The 22333-nt window shown below is 38.2% G+C and overlaps 1 protein-coding gene across 3 annotated transcripts in view; it reads right to left on the bottom strand.

Annotated features, from left to right (window-relative positions):
• LOC128896240 (heat shock protein Hsp-12.2) overlaps positions 1–22333 on the bottom strand; it is a 140914-nt gene that overhangs the window by 15469 nt on the left and 103112 nt on the right. Inside the window, exons 2-4 of one of the 3 annotated variants that reach the window (XM_054159466.1) lie at positions 15970–16325; positions 1688–1804; positions 18–204 (exon numbers count right to left, since the gene is read on the bottom strand). In XM_054159466.1, coding sequence (XP_054015441.1) covers positions 18–204; positions 1688–1804; positions 15970–16157 — 492 coding nt within the window. In that variant the 5' untranslated portion in view covers positions 16158–16325. Of the gene's footprint in view, positions 1–17; positions 205–1687; positions 1805–9702; positions 9867–15969; positions 16326–22333 lie in introns of those variants that run through there. The other 2 variants (XM_054159468.1, XM_054159467.1) reach the window with 2 other exon arrangements.

Raw genomic sequence — 22333 nt, 5'->3', positions numbered from 1 at the left:
TGATATGGAGAGCTCACCAGAAGTTTGTTGTCCACAGTCTTGACCACGATCTCATCGGGGGTGTACTGGGAGACGTCGAATCGCAGCTTGAGCTTCTTGTTGTCGCCTTCGTCCTGGATGAGGGGGCTGTTGAGGCCATCCAGCCAGGTGGACTCGTGTTGAGGGCTCAGAGAACTGCTGTTCTGGGTGCTCTGGGTGGTCGTACTGAAAGATACAACAAGCAACCGTCGATTAGCGAACAACCCCACGATCGCGTGGATTTCTCGGGACAAGTGCGACTTGAACGATGAACGAAAAAAAAAAATAGAACAAATACGAGTGTGCATCGACGACGGTGGCTTGCGCGTGATCGGGAACGGCACAAATGCCAAAAGAAGCCCGTGTCTCGACAAAGACTCGTTTCGCCTACGGTTGACCTGGGTGCATGGTTCGAGAGAGGCCTTACCTACTGGTGATGATGCAACGAAGAGGGAGCACAACATGGGGAGAAACTGGTCACGGATGGAAGGCTAAAGTCGTGCGCATCTACTTAACGGATCAACTCTACCGGTGCGGTGTGTTGTTAGCTGAAATGCTAGCGTGCCGTGTTATGGTTTCATTGGACGTTTGCTCGCGGAAACGAAGCGGCAAACCAAGCGTCGCTAGGGGTTAATTGCTGTCGGCGAACAACGTGAACAACGTGTATACCCATTACCTTTTATGGAGCGCTTTTGATGCGGTGTCTTGCTATTAGCAGTGTGAGAGATCGAGGATAAGGTAGGTATTTAATAGAATAACGCTGGGCGTGAACGTTTCACGCGCGTTACTCGTCAGTGACTCGATGGCGCTCTTTTAGAGTCAACTAGATCAATTTGATGTATAGTGATTATTAGATACTTAAGGGTGGAGACTCAATACGTTGAAAATAAGGTATTCGCGAATTTCTTACGAATGAATGAGTTTAACGAAATTACTTTAAATTTTGTACAAGTTCGATTTAGAATTTAAAGCTTCATTTTTGGTCAGACCCCTTAAATTTCTAGCTGCTTAATAATCGGGCCAATTGCGAACCACCCGTTAGAAATTCACGGTTAGAAAGAGTGCCATCGATCTCAAGTGATGTTGACACTTCTGAAGCGTGTATGCAAGAGTGAGAAACAAAATGACAAATGTAGTAGTCTATGTCTATTGTAGAAATTTGTCTATATTTAACAATAAGTTTGACGTTCCCAAATAGAATTTTCGTTACAAATATATACATGTATGAAGTTTATTCATCTAGATATTTATTAGGTCATTCCATGAGTTCGTGCTGAAGACTGTGTCAATATTGAATAAAAAACAGCAGAAAGATTACAGTGCCAGTATAATGACTATGTCAGAAAGGTGAGAAAATATTGTAAAATGAGAGAGATTACCTTTTCTTATAACACTTAAGAGTATGTTTCACAGATTAATTTGAGTAGCAGAAGTATAACTGGCGTGAACTTTTAGGACGACCTGATACAATGAAACATTTATTTGGAAACGTCGAACGTATCATTTAATTTAAACAAATTTCTTTGGTAGACACAGAGGATACGAGTTCTCATGTGACTGTATCTATGTGTGCGTTTGTGTGTCTACCGAGGATCAGGTTAACGAAGGTTTCCCGAACGGTTGTCTGGACATTAAGAAGGTTCGTTTTCTGTGTTTACAGTGGCGTCACCTTTTGAAGCTGTCGAATGCGGACCGCCTTGGCGGTGGTGCAGAGTCAACCTTGTCCCAACCCCCGGTCTTCGAGGTCATCGACGTACGGTGTTCGCTGCTGCTCGAGTGATGCCGACTTCGAGTTAGTCACCAACGTGCCAATGCAGGGAGCCAATCAGAAGGCGAGGCAGAAGTCGAGCAGGGGGAACAGGGGACATTATTATTTTTGTTAACTTTGGCGGTTAGTAGTTTCTTTCGAGCCGCTTCCGTCTGTCAGCGGCCATGTTATCGGCAAGGTCGCTAATACTCTTTCAGAAAATTTCAAACGTTTCTTGGCGACAAACGACATTCAGTCTCTGGAAACATTCAAGGACCTGTTAGATTCGAGTAAACATTGCTCGTCCGACATTTGTTCGACCCGAGCAGGAAGTGTTTATTTACAAGAAGATGTACGGTTTCATATAGCTCATAGGAATTGTTCTTCCAAAGTTAAGAAGTGGATAAATATATAAGATGTCTCCTTAAGATGGAACAACTTATTTGGAGTGGAATCTTAATGAGAAATAAACCTTCGTATCGAAGAGGTAACGAGTCTGTCGCCAAGAAACTTTGCGTACAAAAGGTGTTCCAAAGAAGGTCCATTCCCAGGATAAAATTAGAGAGTTTCCTCCGTATATACATGTAAGAGAGGCGTGAAAGTAGCACCGGAAGTTACATCCCTGCCAGTTATTTGGAAAACTGTTTGAAGTATCCGTCAGAATACATATGGTACTCTTATTTAGAACATCTGTGCGTTTATTTGCTCGTTGAATCGCCGAGCGACGCAGAGCTACATTTTTCTATTAGCTATAAATTTTCAGGTGGAATTCTATCGGTGTTCCATCGCTCGGGGATTCAGGGATTAGGGTAAAACCATGTGTCCGTATCATGCCAATCAGCAGCAAGAATTACTTCGATAAGCCAGCAAAACCGTGAGTAGAGAACTTTTCAAGAAAAAAATCTCAAAAGTTCAAATTGTACGCAATGCTTGTTATTAACTAAAAAAAATATATTCACTAGCTTCGCTGAAACGCAAATCAAATCTCAAAAACTGTACACGATACGCTGCTCTATGAAGGATAAAATTACTTTAGACGCGACAAATTCAATGCGAAACATTAATATTTTTCATTCCTCGTTTCATTTATTTTTTGAGTGGTTTATCGATCGATGGTGTGCTAATTACTCCGTTTAATCGATATGAAAGCAATCCTCGACTCACGACAAATTACTTTATCAGCGATCTAGGTCGATACCGTCGTTACTATCTATAGCGACGAAATGTCAACGCGATGCATGTTTCATAAAACCGATAACCGGAAGTCACGGCTTCTCTTCGGGGAGGTCAGAGACCCGGAGGATTCTAAAATAGAGTCACACGGCTGCGACGTCGCTTCAAGCTCGAGATTATCCCTCTAACTTGCTACATCCTTGCGCAGAAGACACGTGCTATCCGCGTTAGAAAAATTCATTATTCTCTGGAGTCGAAATTAGTTTAAATAGTACAGAAAATAATTGATCCATACTCTTAAATAACCATTGCGCGCTTTGTCAAAGTATTTGACAATTAGGTACTTTCTCAGGTACAGAAACAAAATATGTAGAAACTTAAACGAAAGTATGTTTTACCTCCTAAACGTATACTATCGTTGATATTTTATATATTTTTATATCTGTGCGTGTTTCATGAACATCCACAGTCTAGTTCTGAATTATAAATATGAATTCTTTCCAAGTACCTTTGAGAAAACATGGAAATATTTATTAAATAAATAATATTAACAAATATCCCAAATACTCAAGTCACACTGTGCAAGTAAGACATGCATTCGATCCCGACAACGGAATTATGCAAAATAAAATACGAATTTCGAGGAGAAAATGCGGTTGAACTCTGTCACGCCATGTAACGTGCCAGCACGCTTTATTTTATCCTCTGCAATCGTAAAAAAAGAATGAGATACGTGGCTCGCGAGTCGGCCTGCGATAGGAACGACAAAACGATCAAAACAAAGAAAAAAAACAATAATCTCAGTCATGTATCTTGGGCAATAGCTTCGTTCAGGAAGAAATTAGTTCTCCTTGACTTCAAAAATAGAGGTGAGGATGACACATCCAGGACAGGATGTTGCTGCATTTTTCGATCACAGAGAAGCGAAACGACTGATCATACGGTTGAGTTAGCGACTGTTTGCACGCAAAACTCGGTGTTTTGACACTTTTAAAAAAATGCTTCGCCACGCGTTAGCGTACGAAACAGACACTTTCTGTGGACAGTAGTCTGTATGTAATTAATGTTCACGTTTCGACTGTGATTGCTTTGAAATTCGAAACTATATTCGTTTTATTAGGTCGTCCTATAAGTTCGTGCACACTTATTACTCTTCCATTCGAATTAATTTTTAAAGCATATCTTAAATTTTATAAAAAATGTAATCGCTCGTTCCTCTAACTTTTCAATTCTTTGGCAAAGACATTCAATATAAAATTTTCGTAATTTTTTTATAAAAAAATTAAAGTCTGGAATAGGCGATAATCTAAGAGTAGAGTAAGAATAGAAACGTAATCTCCTGCACGAACTTATGAGCCATTACATTAAGAATTACATGTGTGTCTAGAAACAGACTAAAGTATTTTCTCATACTATATGAAATACTTTTTACGCGAAGTGTTGGAATCTATGGAAAAATCGATTGCCCAAGGCGCGCGCACCGCCTTAAAATTGATGAAAGAGCTCGAAGCACCTTGAACTTAAACGCGGAAAATTCTCCACGTAACTGGCACTCAAGAATCACGACAAAGGGTACAAAGGGGGTGTGTGTGCTCGCAAACATTGGTTTCATGCGACAGAAGAGAACAGAAGTGACACGTTAATCGCGTGCACGACGAAGACAGGACGCTGTTGGTCAGCGAAATGAGGAACTAAAGAGAGAAGGAGTTAAAAGAGCTCCTCTTCTCTTTGGGAGACTCCTTTCACACAGAACAAAAGCCGAGTCATATCGAGAAGATCGCTAGATGTCTGTCAAAATGTCTTTCGTAGTGAAACGCGCAGGGAGCCTCGTGGGAGAGAGGCATAGAGCGCGGCAGACAACAATTATCCTCGGCAGGAGAAAGGTCCTATTCGCGTCTCGGTGAGCCAGAAGAGGTCAACCATGCCGAGCAGGATCTCTCCGAGTCGGAATTGTCGAGCTGGAAAGGCCACGGCGATACGTCACCGTCTCTAGACGCGCGTTTCTATTGAGCTGTTCCTCTCTTACGAATCTCAAAAGGTTCTGCACGTCGAGGACCAGTCGGGAGGGAAATCTACTTTTGAGGACTTTCAGCCCTTCAGTTACCGAGTGGACCATAATGGTGATCTCATTTGAATTCATTTTAGACTGAATATCTCGGATTAAAAGCTGATGCAGGCTACCTTTGTGGGCTTATTAATCATAGCGTCCCTTTTTGGGTTGATAAGATTTAAATCATCTGCTACGCGATTACTGTTAAATTCATCGATTTACCCACTCGTAGTTCAAATTGATTGTAATTACTCAAGAGATAAGATTATAACTTTTTCAGTCACGAATTATTGGAAAAAAAGATCGTAAATTTTCTTTTTCAAACAACAAATTTAATAACACTCGTTATTATCGAAGTAATAACCTAGATTACACATCTGTATTAAATATTTGCGCCCAAGGCAAAACGCTTTGAATTTGTCTGGCAGTGAATGAGTCAATATTAATTTTCGAAAGATGTAAACGCTTCCTGTAATTTTTCTTGTGAAATTCAGAATGTATTCAAATTACTGTCTAAATACAAAATGTATCTAAGCCTACAAACATTTCGGCTGTACATATTTCTACCTCGATCGGTCAAATGGTCTTTAAAACATTTTTTTCCAATCGAATGCATGAATATTTCCCGTGGTACTAAATTGAATAATGCATGAAATAGCTGTATATCATTTAGATTATATGTATAAGAAACTGTGCAAAAAAGTTTTAAAACGATCATTTGACAAATCGTGGTAGGTTTAGTGGATAGGAGCCAAACTAACTTTCTATCCTCGCATTTGCAAGTTTAAAACATGAAGTCCAAACTCGCTTTCCTTTTCACCAACAAATAATCGTTCATAGTTGATTCTACAATGTCGTATCATGTAACAGGGTCCACGATTTCGCTAGAAGAACAAAGATAGGACGAAGGACATCCAATTTATCTCTGGCAAGGTTTCAAGAAATAGTTTATGAGTTTCGCGGTATGGAATGTAAATCGACGTGTACTTGGCCTAGAAAGATGGCTCGAAAGAAATCAATGACTGAAACGATATAACGCCGACGGTCGAGTGACTGACGATCGACCTGCTCGTCGATTAGCCGCGCGGCGAACGAGCAGTGTGCAAATTTGTCGGTAAACTTTCGACTAATGCTCGGAAAGCCGACACCTCGCCAGTCAGCCACGTAATGGCAATTTTGCCATTAAACAGCCAGCGTTGTAATCAGTCGAAATAGGCAATTTATCGTCAAATCGTTTGCGGAAATGACACATTAAAATTGTATGAAATCTGAAACGAGCGAGGTGCTCCAAAATGATTTGAGGAGCCAAGGTTTATTGTACACATGAACCGTTCACTGGACAAATCGGTTAACTCCACTTTTTGAACAATCTTAAGTTTGAGTGTTAAAGCACTTGATAGAGTCATAACATTTTATATTTATAATAACATTCCTGAATAATGAAGATTAACACCATTAAACGACATAATTTTTTTGGCCATTGAATAACAAATAATTTATTTCAATGGCCATTCCATCATATTTCTCAACTTTTTGTTTTATGGAATTAATCGATTTGTCCAATGAACGGCTTATATGTGTTTTATAGTTTGACGGTAATACATTTGTCACGAATCGTCGACATGGAAGAACCCAACGCAAGAACTAATCCATGATGATATGATCTCATCGGTAACATAATTGTTGGTAATCGTATTTTCTTGTTGGGAATTGCGATCGGTTAACGACAGTCAATAGCTTAATTCGATCACATGGAGCAGGTCACGACGCAACAGATAAGTCTGAGTCTATACGAGATACATTATATATCTGCATTGTGTATTTGGGGGAAAATAAATGTGAAACTTAAATATTGTGCAATTTAAACTCAGGAGTTTCTACAATATTAAAAGGCGTAGATTTCTTACGAAGAAATAGTATGCTTGTGCAGACGGATTACTAAGTGTTTCGTTTGCACAACTGCAACAAGGCGATGTTTGCCATGACTTCCTTGCTATTTTTGAGATTCTGTTGATTCTGTTTTAAATTCCAGCTATTATAGTTTCACAACTGATACAACTTACGTTCTAAATCGGTACAAATTTTGACTTTTCAGCCAAGGACTTTCCATCTACGTAGAAAACCTTTGAAATGGAAATGCAAAGAACATATATCGTTGCATTGTGTCACGGTTGTTTGAAAGGATGAACTCTTCGTTACGTCCACTGTACCGTGAAAAATATACCTACTTAATATACTGGGTGTCACACTGAAAACAGGCCACCTTGGGATCAGCATCTGACAATTTAAGAATGTTCCTCTAACGTAGCGTTAAAATTCTAATCTCTGGTTTATCGTGCTGTATACATTATAAGAAGCAAAAAAGAAGACCTATCATGCTCTTATGCTGCTTTGTAACCGAATTCTAGTAAGTTGTCTTGACTCGTGAAAGAATTACTTCTTTGGTAAAAAATTTTCATAAACCTAGTGTCAAAAAGCTAAGAAACAAGGATGGCCTGCTTGCAGTGGGTCACTCTAAGTTAATTTGTGAAATGGTAGAGCACGTGGCTCCATGCATACGGACTGCGAAACGCTGCGCTAATCACTCCTAAACACGCCAGGCGGGCTTAATCGTAAGTGGACGTAAATCTCAGAAGTGAGACTGCTCGCCTATAAAGTTTCGAGCATCAATTCAGCATGCTCGTACAGAGTGTAACGTGTTACACGCGACGCGCTAGATTAATTTCCTCTAACCAGTCGAGACTGTCTAGCCGCGCAACGCGAACGTCTCTCTAATCTCTTCTAAGCGTCTCGATCGAACATCGCTGAATTCCACGATACTCGTTGTATCCAATTAATTTGAATCATCGAAATAAATGCGCTCATGGCACGCGTATACAAAAATTTCTCGAGTAATGGAGTCAAACCTTCATCCAGGTCATATTATAACTTTGTTATTTGCAATTAATTTGGAGTCATCGAAATAAATGCGCCCGTTGTACACCGATACAAAAATTTATCGAGTAATGGAGTCAATTCTTCGTCCAGGTCATGCTATAGGTTGAAACAACTTGCACACTGTAGATTCGTTTAATCAATTTATCTATAATCTATTTTTCTTACATGAAGTCCATAAGCTGACAATAAATTAGGTATATTATCTTTTACGCCAAAAATATAATTTTATTTCTTTTCATAGCAATTCGTTACCCCTAACGTACTGGCTATGGAAAGGCTCGAGCAATTCTCTGTTCGCGAGGACAATGGGACGAGTTGGAGTCAAGACGAAAACAGAATCGAAAAAGAAAAGAAATTTCGAAACGGTTCACGGTGCTCGAGTCTGAGTCATCTGGTATACGTATGCTAGAAAACATTTTCGAAAGAAGCTCGCGGGAGCATTTATTTCCAACGATACTTGTCTATTTGCGGCGAGCCGTCCCTGAACGAGGGTTGCGTCACCGCCACGTGAGTCCTCGGGCCTCGTAATGGTCCATATTCGCCTCCCACGGGTTTACCGACGATTCATGATCGACCCCCAGCACCTGTCCTGCTTTCCAAACGCGTTTACGCCGCTCGATTAAAGCAAACTTCAAAGCGTGATCGAGTGTTCCGTTGCTGCGCACTCCAGATTTCACTCTAACATTTTCCAACCTGTGCTTTTTAAACTTCTACTTTAAACTTCTAGCAGACCGAGCTTTCTAAGGCATGCGTACTGTTCGAAGCAGCTCCGATTTCATCGTAATTTTATTCTATTTCATTTGAATCGAATCATTTTCTAACTGTAAAATTCATTTTAAACTGGTATGCAAATAAATGAATGTAAACAGTGAGGCAGTGAGAAATTAATCAAGACCGTTGCCTTTCGAGTGTTTCCCTGATAACTGAACAGAACGATGATAAGAGATTAATTGATGTACATTTGATATTTTAATCCCTCTGGAAAGTCTCTCCCGAAAATTTGTTTACAATTTATAAAATACTGAAGAGAAGTGATTAAGATGTACGGTAGCTTGAAGATATACTAGACAGCGCGTCGATAAATACGATTAATTCGACAATTATATACACAGTGATCATAAATGTGTTATCGACAATTTATCTTATTTTTATTTACTCCAACATTAGGTGTCACTTGACTTTCATATTTCATAAATAATAAATACACTCATTGAAGGGGATTTATATAAAGATGGACAATTATATAAAAATTCCACGAATTATTACGTTCAACTGTGAGCAAACTACGCAATTAGACATCTTCTCGTAACTATATTTACAAACGAATAACACTTCTCCATTAAGACAAGCTTCTCTATTAATGAATCTCAGTTACATAAACAAATCATGATAAGTATCGTCATTAGCATATATAAATGTACATATGTAGAATAACACAATTAGGATTGCGAAACTATACACATAATCAAAAATATTATTCATTTTTTTATAGATCTAGCAACAATTCAATGAAATATTATGCGTAATGATTCAGTGATGTAAGCCAAACATCCTATAAATAAACTAACCAACTAACTCTATTAATGAGGAAACACCAATTATTGTTCGCCAGTTTAAAAAAAGGAAACAAATGAAGCCCACGAATCCTTCCCAAAACCAATCGATTCGTTTTCAAAACCGTTTACTCATCTGAGAACGTTTATTCGGAGTCTGGAAGGTAGCCAGAAGCAACACGCGATCATCTGGAAATTGAAAGAGTTTACGCGTCGCTACCTACCGAAACTTGATCACCGTTTTGTGATCCGGCGGATAGAAATCTTCATCGCGGATCATGTTCGACTCGTCCCGCGAAAATAAACCCGAACGGAGCAACGATTGGATGAGGACTGAGAACGAGGAAACGATACGAATCCACTGGAAGAGACCGTGTGTCTTCCGTGTTGCTTCCAACGAGACGGAAAAATTACTGCGCAAAACTAGGTAGGATCGACGCAAGCACCTTTTCCCCACGGTTCAATTGCAATTTAGTGCACGATTCCGAGTGGGGACGGCGGACGCGTGCAACGTGTCATTGTCAAGGATGCGTTTACGCAATAGACGTTCGTACGTCTAATGCGTTTCTAAATAGCGCCAGAGAACGTGTCGTTAAAGAAATTCTTTTGCGCCTACGATTTCTTGAATTTTTGGGGCGATTTAGACTTTGATTCTATGAGTACAACAAATCATTTGAACCAATGAGCCTTAATTATCATGATATAATAAGGGAGGAAGCTACCTTGGACGCATGAAAATCGTAGCTATATTCATTTATCGTAGCTATAATCATTTTTTTATTAAACTATTAAACATATAACTCAATAGAAGATCTGTTTGCTAGGGGTTATTATACATGTATTCAACGACGCAAAAATAATTTTTATTTAGATTTTTTAAATAAAATAGCCATACTGGAGCAACTTCATACTCGAGAACCCCACTACCCCTGTAGTTAGGTTTTTGTAGTACCTTATACTTTATTTATTTTTCTTCATAAATCAATTCCTTTTCTCTCGTCGTCGTAGAAATATAATAATTCATCTCATTTATACGTAATACACTTAACATTACTTAGCCTAGAGATGTTCAATTTTAGACCATTGGAATATGTATTTAAATTATCAATTTTTAAGCCTTTGTTTATTGGGGATAATTCACGTAAAACTAGATGGCTTCAATAAATAACTTTAAAAAAAAGTCATTAAAAAGTCATTCGAAAGAGACTTCTCATATAATACCTCCAGCATCACTATTTTATTTGACAAAAATCTTCATAAAAACTATTTTTGTATTATTCGGTATGCATATGATAGATCCCAGTGAACGTTCCTTGAATTAAATCAATAGTTTTCGAAAAAAAAAATGGTTGAATAGGCCTCTGATTTTAACGCGACCAAAGTGGTTTTCTCTTTCAACTGAAAAATTAAGCGCAATTATTTCTACCTCCCTCCCTCATCGTTCTCTGCATACCAAACCGTGCATGTAATTTCCAAATTCGCCCACGGATGCGTCAAGTATGGTTCCGTGTTCGCGGAATCCTCATGTTCGATGACGCGATGACGCGACACGGCGATGCATTCAGCGAGATTGCAGGAAGAAGCATATCCTTTGTCGGCGCAACAAGTTGCATCAAACGTCAACCCATTGCGCAATGGATCGTTCCAAGTGACGGAAGACAGGCGTCGAACATTTACATAACGATCATCATTCGCGAGTCGAAAAATTGTCTCGCGACCCGTTACCTGACTCCCGTTCGATGCTTTGCAATTTGCAATTACGCCTAGCGTGTAATTTATCGCTACTAGGCGTATGCCCGCTTCGGCACCTTTTACTCCAAACGTGGTATTTACTATTAGCGTCAAGCTAGGGCGCAAAACTTCATCTTTTTCTTCCATTTGTTCTCTCTGAGCAGCGTGGTCCCTCAGAAAATCGATTTCGAAACTCTGGGACACGCACGCGCTTTTGAAATTCGATGGATATGAAGTTCAAACGTTTCTTGCGTTCGATTATCAATATTTTAAATTTTGATTTCGTTGACAATGGAGCCACGTGTAAAAAAAGTTTACTTATGGATCAACCTAATAATAATCAGAGAAAGTAAGTGTAAACAAGATCACAAATTAGCCGAAACATAATAAATAGAAGACCGGTCCATTATGAAATCTAAATCAGAGAAGATAATAAAAGACTATTCCTTGTATTACATGACTGAGATTTCAAAACTCCTTTTAATCATAGGACAAGCTTTATACGCGACTGATACATTAAATCACAAGAAGAGGATGATCGGTAAAGACTCGTGAAATTACGAAATTTTCTTTAAACTTTGCACGCTCCGAATTCGCATTTGCCAAGACGACAATTCGCAGAACTTGGTTAGGGCTGCCATGCGCAATTCTTAGTACGGACAATAAAATTTATTGAACAGAGGGGTGAACACGTCTCACGGGGTAGATAAAGCGAAAGCTTGCCTTCCCCGAAAATTTATGTACGAGGGAGAAAAGTTCCAAGCACGCTACCCGTGAAATTTCTTTGCTTGGGCTTCGAGGACAACCTTCTGCTTCGACACTTCAGACTTTATTCTAGGAAAAATTTGTTTAAGAAAATTTGAGAGGTAGAGCGATGAATTTAGACAATCTCAGTCTTAACCTGATGGACACTACGAAGTTCAGTAGACCATAAACTGTGGTAATTGTTGTTCTATCAACAGATTATAAGTGTACTTGACTATTATTACTTGACTCTAATTTAAACAGAAATATTTTCAACTATATGTTTTCATTACAACTCGTTTTTGCAACCTTTTTGAATGTGTAACTGAGGGAAAATTAAATATTGTCTAATTGAAAAAGATGCACAATTAATTTCTACACCCAATATAATCCATACAAAAATTGTGATATTATTTTAATTATGGAAAATATTGATTTTCAAGTAATGGAGCGATAAATCGAGCACGGCGATTCTATAATTAGTGGTTTGTAGGAATGGCGTGAAACGATATCAAAGTTCGAACAGACTCCCTGTTAAAATAACACGACTGTTGGGCTTTGCGGCGTTGGCATGCAAAAACCGTGGCACATGGCACGCATTCGTTCGATCAGATGAATGCTTCGCGGTTCGTTCAACGCGAATTCCACAGCTATGCTTTATACCTAACACAAAACGGAGTAACGATAAATTTAAAAACTTTATTCGAGAGGAATTTAATATTTCTCTAGAGAGATATCAGCTGTAAGTAGGTTAAGTATTTCTATTCGAACTAAATTTATAAATAAAAAGTGATATAATAGAAAAATAATTTCTGCATGTAACATGTTAATAATAATTGTCAAGTAAACTGGAGTTACAAATAATTGAATACGTAGGCAGAGAATTAACTTCTACATTTGATATATACAGTGGGTTTAGAAAGTATTCGTAGACCGATCAATTTCCAAAAAAAACTATGTAAAATTGTAATTTATTAACTTATTTATTATAAACAATGACATTCTATATATTCTCGGAAATCTATAGAATAGATATAGTACAAAAAAGATAGCTATTTATGTAAGTTACGAAATTAACAAAAAGAAAAACAATTAATCGATAGAAATATTGAAGCAATAAGTATTTGCACAACTGTTTAATTTTTAAAACTTCTTTAAAAAACAAAATTTACATTAATTTACAAGTATATAATACTTCCTTCGTGGGCTTTCCTTTTGATTTTATAATTATTGCAACTCTTCTAAGCGTTAAATTAACTAAATTATTAGTTGTTCAAAGTGGGATCTTCTTCAATTTTTAAATCTTTTTAATTCTTCTTCATTTTTAAAAGTACTTTCTTGGAAATTCGATGTTTTCTAATTCGTACGGAGCAATAAACGAATGTGTTTACGTTACAAACTCTACTGTAAATGGTTCGTCATAAGAATCGTACAAATACTTATTGCTTCTATACTTTTACCCACTTTCCGCATTTTTTTGTTAATTTCACAAATTATATTAACTAGTAAATGTTGTTTGGACTACATCTACCTATCTATATCTATCTTAGAGACTTCCGAAAATATGTAAAATATCATTGATTATAAAAAAAGATGTTAAGAAAGTACAATTTCACACAAAAGTTTTTTGGGAAATTGATCGGTGTACGAATACATCCACTGTATCTATCTCAACGATTTTAACGTTCAACTAAAATCATACTCGATTGTTCTATCCCGTGTAAATGAAAGCGAGATGCCAATGTTTATTTGAGCGACCGTCCAAGGTCCCTCTCGCGCTATGTATTCGCGAATATCGGAGCGGGTCGAGGAGAGCAGGTGCAAATTTTCGAGTCTGACGAAGGTTTGTTTTTCGTTTACCCCCTCTAAACAAGAAGTGCTAGAGGAGAGAACATCGGTTGGGAGGGGGGGGGGGGGCTCGTGCTGTTCGCACCGAACGCACTGACGAAGCCTGCTATAAATAGCGAATACGTTACTGAAATACGTAAAACGAATATATTTACATGTGTATGCACGCGTGAAAAAAAAACCGAACAGAGACGCGACCTTAATTTATACCTCTACCACGACCAACGAACGATTTCATTATCGTACAATAATAAATACGTTCGCGCGAATATGTTTCGTCGCGCTCTCGGTATCGCGTTTTCCTCTTGTTTCTCCCACGTTTAATTTCCCGAGATTCGCCTAAATTACCGTTCGCGTGAAGTTTGAACTTTTTATAATAAGAACCGAAGCTTTGAATTTTATTATACCCTTCAGGCTTGATGTACATTGTAACGTACATTAACTTTCGAGCTTGAGCTTGGTTCATTTAAGTGAGTAACCACAATTATTACACTGGCAATGAGTTTAGTCTTTGGTACATGTCGGTTGAAGCCCACTGGCTGCATATTCGCAAGCTACATCTGAGGCCTACATTAACTTCCATATTTAAAAAAAAAATAGTTGATAGGTCTGACCAGATCTGGTCCAGCGCTATCGAAATGGAACATAAGTCAAAACTTGAGCTGACCTGTTTAGTATTGTGCATTGAAAGTAGAATTTCTTTTCTCTATAAAAAAAAAAGTCAGGCCTGAAGGGGTAATGCAATGTTTCAGCTGTAGGAGTTGGCCCTTTTCAATTCAAAAACTCAACAACAACAAAATAGTAAAAGTTATTAATGGTATACGTTTACAGTACAAGTATACATTTTGTTTCAAGCCTCTACCTCCCTTCTCCTCGCGTTATAAGGCGCCATTATTAAGGGTAGCGCCCCCTAGCTACTCTACATATTCGATCGCTTGGCTTCCTCTAAATATTGGAGCAAACTCGAGCTCTGTCAACCTACTCCGAAGAGGTTTACTGTTTACACCGGTCGTTGAGGCAATCGACGCACTGTTATGCTAATTCATGCTAAAAAATCAACAGCCGTTGTGCAACCGGCGCAAACATTGAATCGAGAGAAAAAAGCGAATTAATACGTTTTAAATAGCGGCTCCCGAACATTGTCGACGCCTTCTGCGTCGTCAAACACGTGTCCTCGATTGTGCGATTAATTTCGTGCGATCGATAATTGCCTTTCTATATTCGCTTTATTTTTAACGCGTTTCGGGATGACGTAATTAAAGAAAGAAACGAGTACGCGATTATGTAAGTAATCGAGATATGTAATTTACTGGTTGGAACATTTGTGCGACGATATTCGAGATTACATAGTAAATTACCGTTGCGAGTTACGGTCGATCCGATTCGCGATAAGAGTAATTCATTGTATCGCCCGACAGTCGATACATAATCTTTCATAGGAATCGATCATCGTGATCTACGTGGAACGTGTTTTTTACATTGTAATGGTTGAATGTAAATTAGCTTTTAATATTGGAGCACAGCACCGATCGATTTCAACTTGTACTCCGATAAATATTGAACATCGGCATAAACACAGACAACGCAAGTTAAAAATCAAGAATAAAGGCGTTTCTTAGTTAAAATATTAATTCAATCGCAGCTATGTTAAATATCGATTCTCTTTTGCCGGCATCTGCGATGTATTTTCGTTTCTTAATGCTTCATAATATTGTCAAAGGAGTGACATTACTCGAGGCACTACCGAGTATGTAAACAAACGATGTTTCCAGAACGCTAATAAAATCGAAACCAGTAGTGCCTTAATTAATAAGGAATTAGGCTCAAACTGTATATATGCTTTCGTGTAATATATCTTCTAAAATTGTACTACTTTCCTGACTTAATACTTCAATATCTCTGTAGATTCTCTAAGAACAGAATTTCAAATATTTATACATTCAAGAAAGAAAGAGGGCCACGAAATAACTGAAACGTCCATCAATTATCTCCAATTAAAGAGCAATTAAAGAGAATCGATTGGCAAGTTAATTCTAAAGTTTCCAATTTAAGTTGATCTATATCACGTAGTCTCGGAAATGCATCGCAGGCGCGAATCATAAGAGTAATCGTGCCGGGTGTGCGCGCGAAGGGGTGCGTCGTCGACACCAATGCCGGTAGTAACGTACCTGGTGGAGGTTTTAAAGAAGTTGTTGCTTTCACGATTCATCATCTCACTACGGAACCGTGACATCTCGTCCTCCATCTTTCTCATCTCGGCGTCGAAGCGTTCCCGTATGTTGGAAAACTCGGTGTCGATCACGCTGAAGTCACCAAGCTTGATGGGAATATTACGTTTGATACCACTGTCAGCCATGATTCCTCTCTTCGTTCACACTCGTGTCTCTTTCACCAAGCCACTAAAGAGGTATACCCTTTTTAAGCAATAGCACTGCTTACTCGTCAACGATCGCTTATGATAGCGGAATACTTTCTCGGCACGTACAACCGTACTGCACGCTGTCTCGGCTAAGAATGAGCGCGACTCACAGACTGCTCCTTAAATAGTCGCGACGCAATCGTCGAACCGCTCGTGGGTGTTCGGTGACGTTCGGGCGACTTCGGGTGAGCTCGTGCTCGTGCACGCGGTCCAAACCGGCTATGATGCTCCGAAAAATTCGAGCAAAGGATACATTTTTTTAACAGGGATAGTGGGTAAATTAATATCCCAAACAACGCGAGTTGAATACTCGATAAATAGTGTATTTAGGTCTAATTTATTCGTATTACTTGTTGATAGAGTTAATGGAAATCAAATTGTTTTTTGATGACATACCCATTGTCTACATTTTTGGACCGTGATTCAGAGGCGAGTTGAATTTTAATCGAGTAATAGATGACAAATAAATACACTATATATTATTAAAACCGACTATATTATTTCTTTTATTAGGGGGACCAGAAAGTAATGTCGTTTCTGTGAATGTCAATACTTGTTTATCATATATCAGTTCATTGTATACCAGTTGATTTTTATCGATCAGATATTGAAAATTTGCACATTAGATAACAAAAGGTTGTTGATAACGAGGCCGATTACATAATTGATTAAAAATAAAAACTTGTTGTAAATTTATTTGTTTGAATTTAATGTAAAAGATACCACATTACTTTCTGGCCCCCCTAATATATGCATTGCGGGATTATTCCATTAATAAATAAGGCATCCTACATTATACTACCTATTATACTATAAATAATTGACTATGTTATTAAGTCATTAAGGGTAACAACTATGAAGATTGATAAAACTTAACGAAGACGTAACTGGGTCGCCATGGTAATTGACGTCTCGACGTCTCTTTATGCACGTTGTTGGCTTTAGAAAACTCTTAATGTACCGTATAATCTCATCGGGCAATTGATGTGAAAATCGAATTATTCGCGATTAAGATTCGTTAACTCGTGCTACGTATAAGTAACGATACAACGTTGTCTGTACTACCGTGAATCTAGAATATAGTTAAAAGATTAATTTTTCGAAAATAGATCTATTAAATAACGCGAAAAGGGTCGTATCGTTTTGTCACATTTTGTCCTTCACGTTTGTTGTTCTACGTGTTAAATCCCTTGCAATCCGATACCGATGGAAACGAAATCTTACATGAATACATGTATGAACATCTTCGAGGTAGACAATCAATAAGGAAATGATCGTGTGACCGCATTAGTCATCGTCTCCCGCATAGAACACAATGATTCGTCTTGTCTGCGAAACCGTAACCTATCAACGCCCACGAATTCCTCTCGTTAGATCACTTATTTATTCAGGAAGCTTGTACATACGCTAAAGAGCGACTTCCTTGCATGACAGTTTATGCAATGGATTCTGTTTTGCACGTAAAATATAGAAGTTTACATTTCAACTATTTGAAAAAGATGACGCTAATTAAATTTGTACGACATCTGACTTTTCGATCCCTGAAACTAATGAGAAGAATGTGGCTTAAAGGATAATGCAGATTTATTTCTGTTTGGAATTTCAGAGAAATCAGGTCACAAGTTATAGATAACACGCGTTGCCACGCTTGTTTGGACCATCGTTGTTGTTACAATATTTTATTTTCCCGTGTCCCCTCGGAATGAAACGTTGGAACGCATTCTTGTTAATCGAGCGCGAACATTTAGGTGTTCTAATTTGGACAGGCGTTCAGAGAAGCGCGAAGGCCGCGCGTATGCCGCATAACTTTCTGTTTACGTCGCGAGAACTGCGTGAGATTTTTTTCACCGCGTTAAATCAAGCAGTGCAAATGATGCCGGCGCTATTTTCGCGCGATGCAGCGTCACGCACACGCCGAACTGAATGGACCGCCGCGTCACGACGCCTCCTTATTGTTCATAAATAGTCCTAGCGCGCGACGTCGTCAACGATTTCCGGTGAATTCAAATATTTTCTCAAGATCCGTGCAAGAGCGTAATCGAGGGTGGCGTATGATGCAAACAGGGGCTGAATCACCCTCGCCACTCAAACTCGATGAATAAGTGGCCTACTGTGCGGCGCTTTTCCCTGCTTCTACACGAGTGAATAATTTCTGCATCGAAATTCACGGGAAAGTCCAAAACGAGAGTATGATTAATCGTGGCGAAGTGTATAAACAATCATTGTTTTAATTTATTTAAATAATTTAATTAGGCAGTGTACTAGGTGCAGAAATGAAGTATTATCGAAAGTGGCTTTCTAAATTCCCAGCTAAATCTCCATGAATCCATCTCTATAAAGAATAAGTTGATAGCCTGAATCTCAACCTTTTACTTGTTGTTGTTCTTCTAATAGATTACACGTGTACTCGATAATTATAATAATTATGGGAGCACAATAATAAGCAAAGTTTCATGGCTACAAAAGTTCGTATTGATGCATTGCAACAGAGATCATGTTAAGGACTCAGAAAGTTCGTACTTTAATGTACCAAAATGACGAGTATATCTGTTTAATGTTACAAATGTCTACGCCTGATAGTTACAAAAATTAAACATTCTGGATTTATATTTTATTTCCCCAAAGAAATGAACACAATTTTTATGAAATTTTGTTTTAAACGTCGACTCGAGTTCTGTTCTACTTCTGCTTTGGTTCGCCTCTTCGAGCCGAGTACGAAAGAAAGGCAACATTGAAATTTATGGCAACGAAGAGAGCACGGTCAAGACAGTTCAGTATTCTTGATAAAGTATGTCAGTGTCAAACTGCGAGCCTAGGTCTCGTGCTCCCTTCGAGACGGATACGTTTCACAACTGCGTGTATCTCAAACGATCACAGAATTCTTAAGTTTCCGTCGTGGGGTCGCGTGGGAGAACTTGGCTAGCATGACGTCACCTTTGTGGGGGTTTAGTGATCGATAAAACGCGTCACAATGGTCCCTAATATGGATCGAGCACGCGTTCATTACACAGCGAACTGCCGTTACATGTATACAATCAAAAGTAGTGCCCGAAATGGAAAAATATGAAACAATTCATATTTTCAGCCATGGAGAACTTATATCCTAACGTTTTCAATTTGTTATGGGCACGCTTTGATAGCTCTGTGCTATAATTTCAAATGTATATTGAAGTTGAATTATAAGTATGATTTGAACAAGGTAATTTTTCTGATAACTGCATCGTTACATTCGGTAGACAGAAAATAAAAAACGAAATTGCTCGGGCAATTATATGTAGCAGAGTATGCTGCAGAAAACAATTAAATTGAGACTGTGGAAAGGATAGTAGCTTCTCGCTACGCGCCACCAACTATTAATAGCTGACAAAGTACGAGAGAGCCATAGTATCCGAGGCCAGATTTGACCAAAGGAATTCTTTAACCATTCAACCCTTTGGACCGCCATTTTGCGACGATTCAATGTCGAGGGTACGATCTAGAGCAGCGCAATTTCTTGTCCCTCTGAACCAACTTTCTCCTTTAAAAGATAATAAAATTATTAGATTGTTTTGTGCGCACAGCAACGAAATAAATTTATAGCTACAGAAATATTTTCTCTTTTTATCAAGGATGGTACAAACCTAACGTATATTCTTTATTGAAGTAAGTGTACTTCAGTTCGTGAGAAGTGAAAGTAGGTGTTGTTACACGCTGGGATCTGCAAAAAAATGATTTCATTCAACGTTTCGCTACCAAGCAGACAATGAACACTTAATAGCCATTTGTACTTGGCTTACTTAGAGCGATTGAATGAGGAGTACGTGGCAGTCGTACGTACGACGACTTCGCATCGCTACCACTGACTTGAGTGCAAATGGGGCTTGAGGTTAACGCGCCGTGATGTCACTTTCTGATACCATAGGGTCCATCCTCAGCTTTGACTATACGCTCAGATTTTGCAGGAATCACGTGTAAAAGTTGATCTAGTCCTAAGCTGATACGTATGTATGACTTTTAAATAAAGCATACGTGTCACGTTTCAAGTTATTAATATTCAGTTTAACGTTCAGATAACGTTTCTATGAGAATACTAAAACAATACCCAGAGAGTTTACGAGTTGTTATCGAATTTTCAGCTACTATTCTCCAAATTGTGAAACACTATACCAACCGGTTTGTTGTAACATTCGCGCTACGTGGGTTTGCAACGCGATCCGGTTGCAACTACTTATAACGTTCGTATACACTCGCGTACTTGATATATGAGTAAAATACCTTGAATAAATTTTCATTGCCCGAGCTGGTCGCTTGTTCGTCGCATTTAAGTGATAGCACGTATACGCGCTATCTATTAGAGATAAATTCTTGGATCGTGTCCACCCAACAATGTTGACAAATAGTAAATCCAGGGAAAGATTGGCTTGAATGACCGAAGACACTGAAATATTGATATTTAAGCTAGGTATTTAGGTACTTACCGAAGAGAATCTACAGATCGAATTCATTATACTTATGCTCAACGATTACAAGCACGGTTGTTTTAAATTGAAAAAGAATGCTTTGAATTTGGTCGCATACGGCATAAAGTTACTATGAAATTCGCAGATCAGTCGAATCGAGAATTACTACCTATTGTGCTTAATATCGATTGTTTACCGTCCTTTATCGTGTTTCAACAAGCGTGAAAAAATACCATTACTGACAAGTTAATGTAGCAGTGACCAATATTGCCACGAATAAACTGGCAATACGTAATGCGATGACAAAGTGACCGTGATGTTTTTAACCGGTTGTGCAAGTACCTTTTTTTTATAATTCTCTTTACTTAGTACGGACTGACATTGCACTAGGTACATTGTAACATCACGTGCCAATATGGAAATTTATTGTCTTCATCAACGTAATGTATAAATAGAAATGGTAGTGTAATAGAAATACTATAGTATTACAATTTTTTAAACATGATAAGAAGATTCTTTCCTCCTCTACTATACGCGATTTACAGACGCGTTTAAACAACTGCGTTTGATGGACTCTTCAGAGCATAATATGTATATACCTATAGTATCACAATAAATTTTCCTGTCTAATATAAGGTGAAAATACAACCAGTATAATACAAATCTTATGAATGAACAGATAATTCGCACTGTTTACCAACGTTAGAACAATAGTTGTTTTACGGTAAGTATATATAAAGTAATTTAAGTGAAATATCCTTTAAACATTTGTAAATATTCACACGTGCGTGTATTATTTTCATTTTTCATTTTTTTTATTTATTTTATTTGATTTGATTTTGAATTGATTTCGAATTGATTTCCTTTACTTGAGCGATAGTGCTGTCGGATTGTTTGCACTTTTCTTGGTACTGTCTTGCTTGTTACAATTCACAAGACTTACACATATGTTTTTTTTCCATATAACATTTACATTATATCCATTTTTACACTTCATACATCTGTTGGGGCCCGCAGGCTCCCCTATAGCTCGGGTACCTCAGGGTTGCTAACCAGTGCATCTATCGGGAAAACACTCAAGTTTGTCCTTGATTAGTTCCTTTTTTAATGGCTAGATGGTGGCATATTCGTTGTTTTTTACCGACACAGTCGATAAATTACCACCTGTCGGTAAAAAAGCAATGTAAATAACGCCATCTAGCAGTAAAAAAGGAACTAATCCAGGTTAAACTTGGTTATTTTCCCGATAGAGGCGCTGACCAAACGTAAAAATTAGTTCGGTATTTTCACCGCTAAATGGCGGTGACACCAATTTCCGGCGGAAAATTTGAATTTCGTTTTATTTAATTGAATTAAAAGTCATTAGAAGCATTTGTAGATACTATTGAGTAGTTTAAGAGTCTTTTTTGTATAAGTTATACATTAATAAATTTATTTTTAACTAGCCACCTGTCCCGGCTTTGCCTGGGAGCAATTTTGGTAAATCTAGACGTAGGACATGATCAATAAAAAATACTATCGAGTTATTTATTTTGAAAATAATCAAAATTTCGATCAATCTGGATCCAAAGTGTCGAGCTCATATACAAGATGTTTGTGTATTGATGTATGCCATGGGACAGGAGGTACCACCACAAAGCTAGTATTAGTATATGTAGTTCTCCATACTCGTTC

The sequence above is a fragment of the Hylaeus anthracinus genome, unplaced genomic scaffold (assembly GCF_026225885.1).
Source record: "Hylaeus anthracinus isolate JK02 unplaced genomic scaffold, UHH_iyHylAnth1.0_haploid 0, whole genome shotgun sequence".
Lineage (NCBI taxonomy): Eukaryota > Metazoa > Arthropoda > Insecta > Hymenoptera > Colletidae > Hylaeus > Hylaeus anthracinus.
This window is presented reverse-complemented; position numbering and strand designations above follow the sequence as displayed.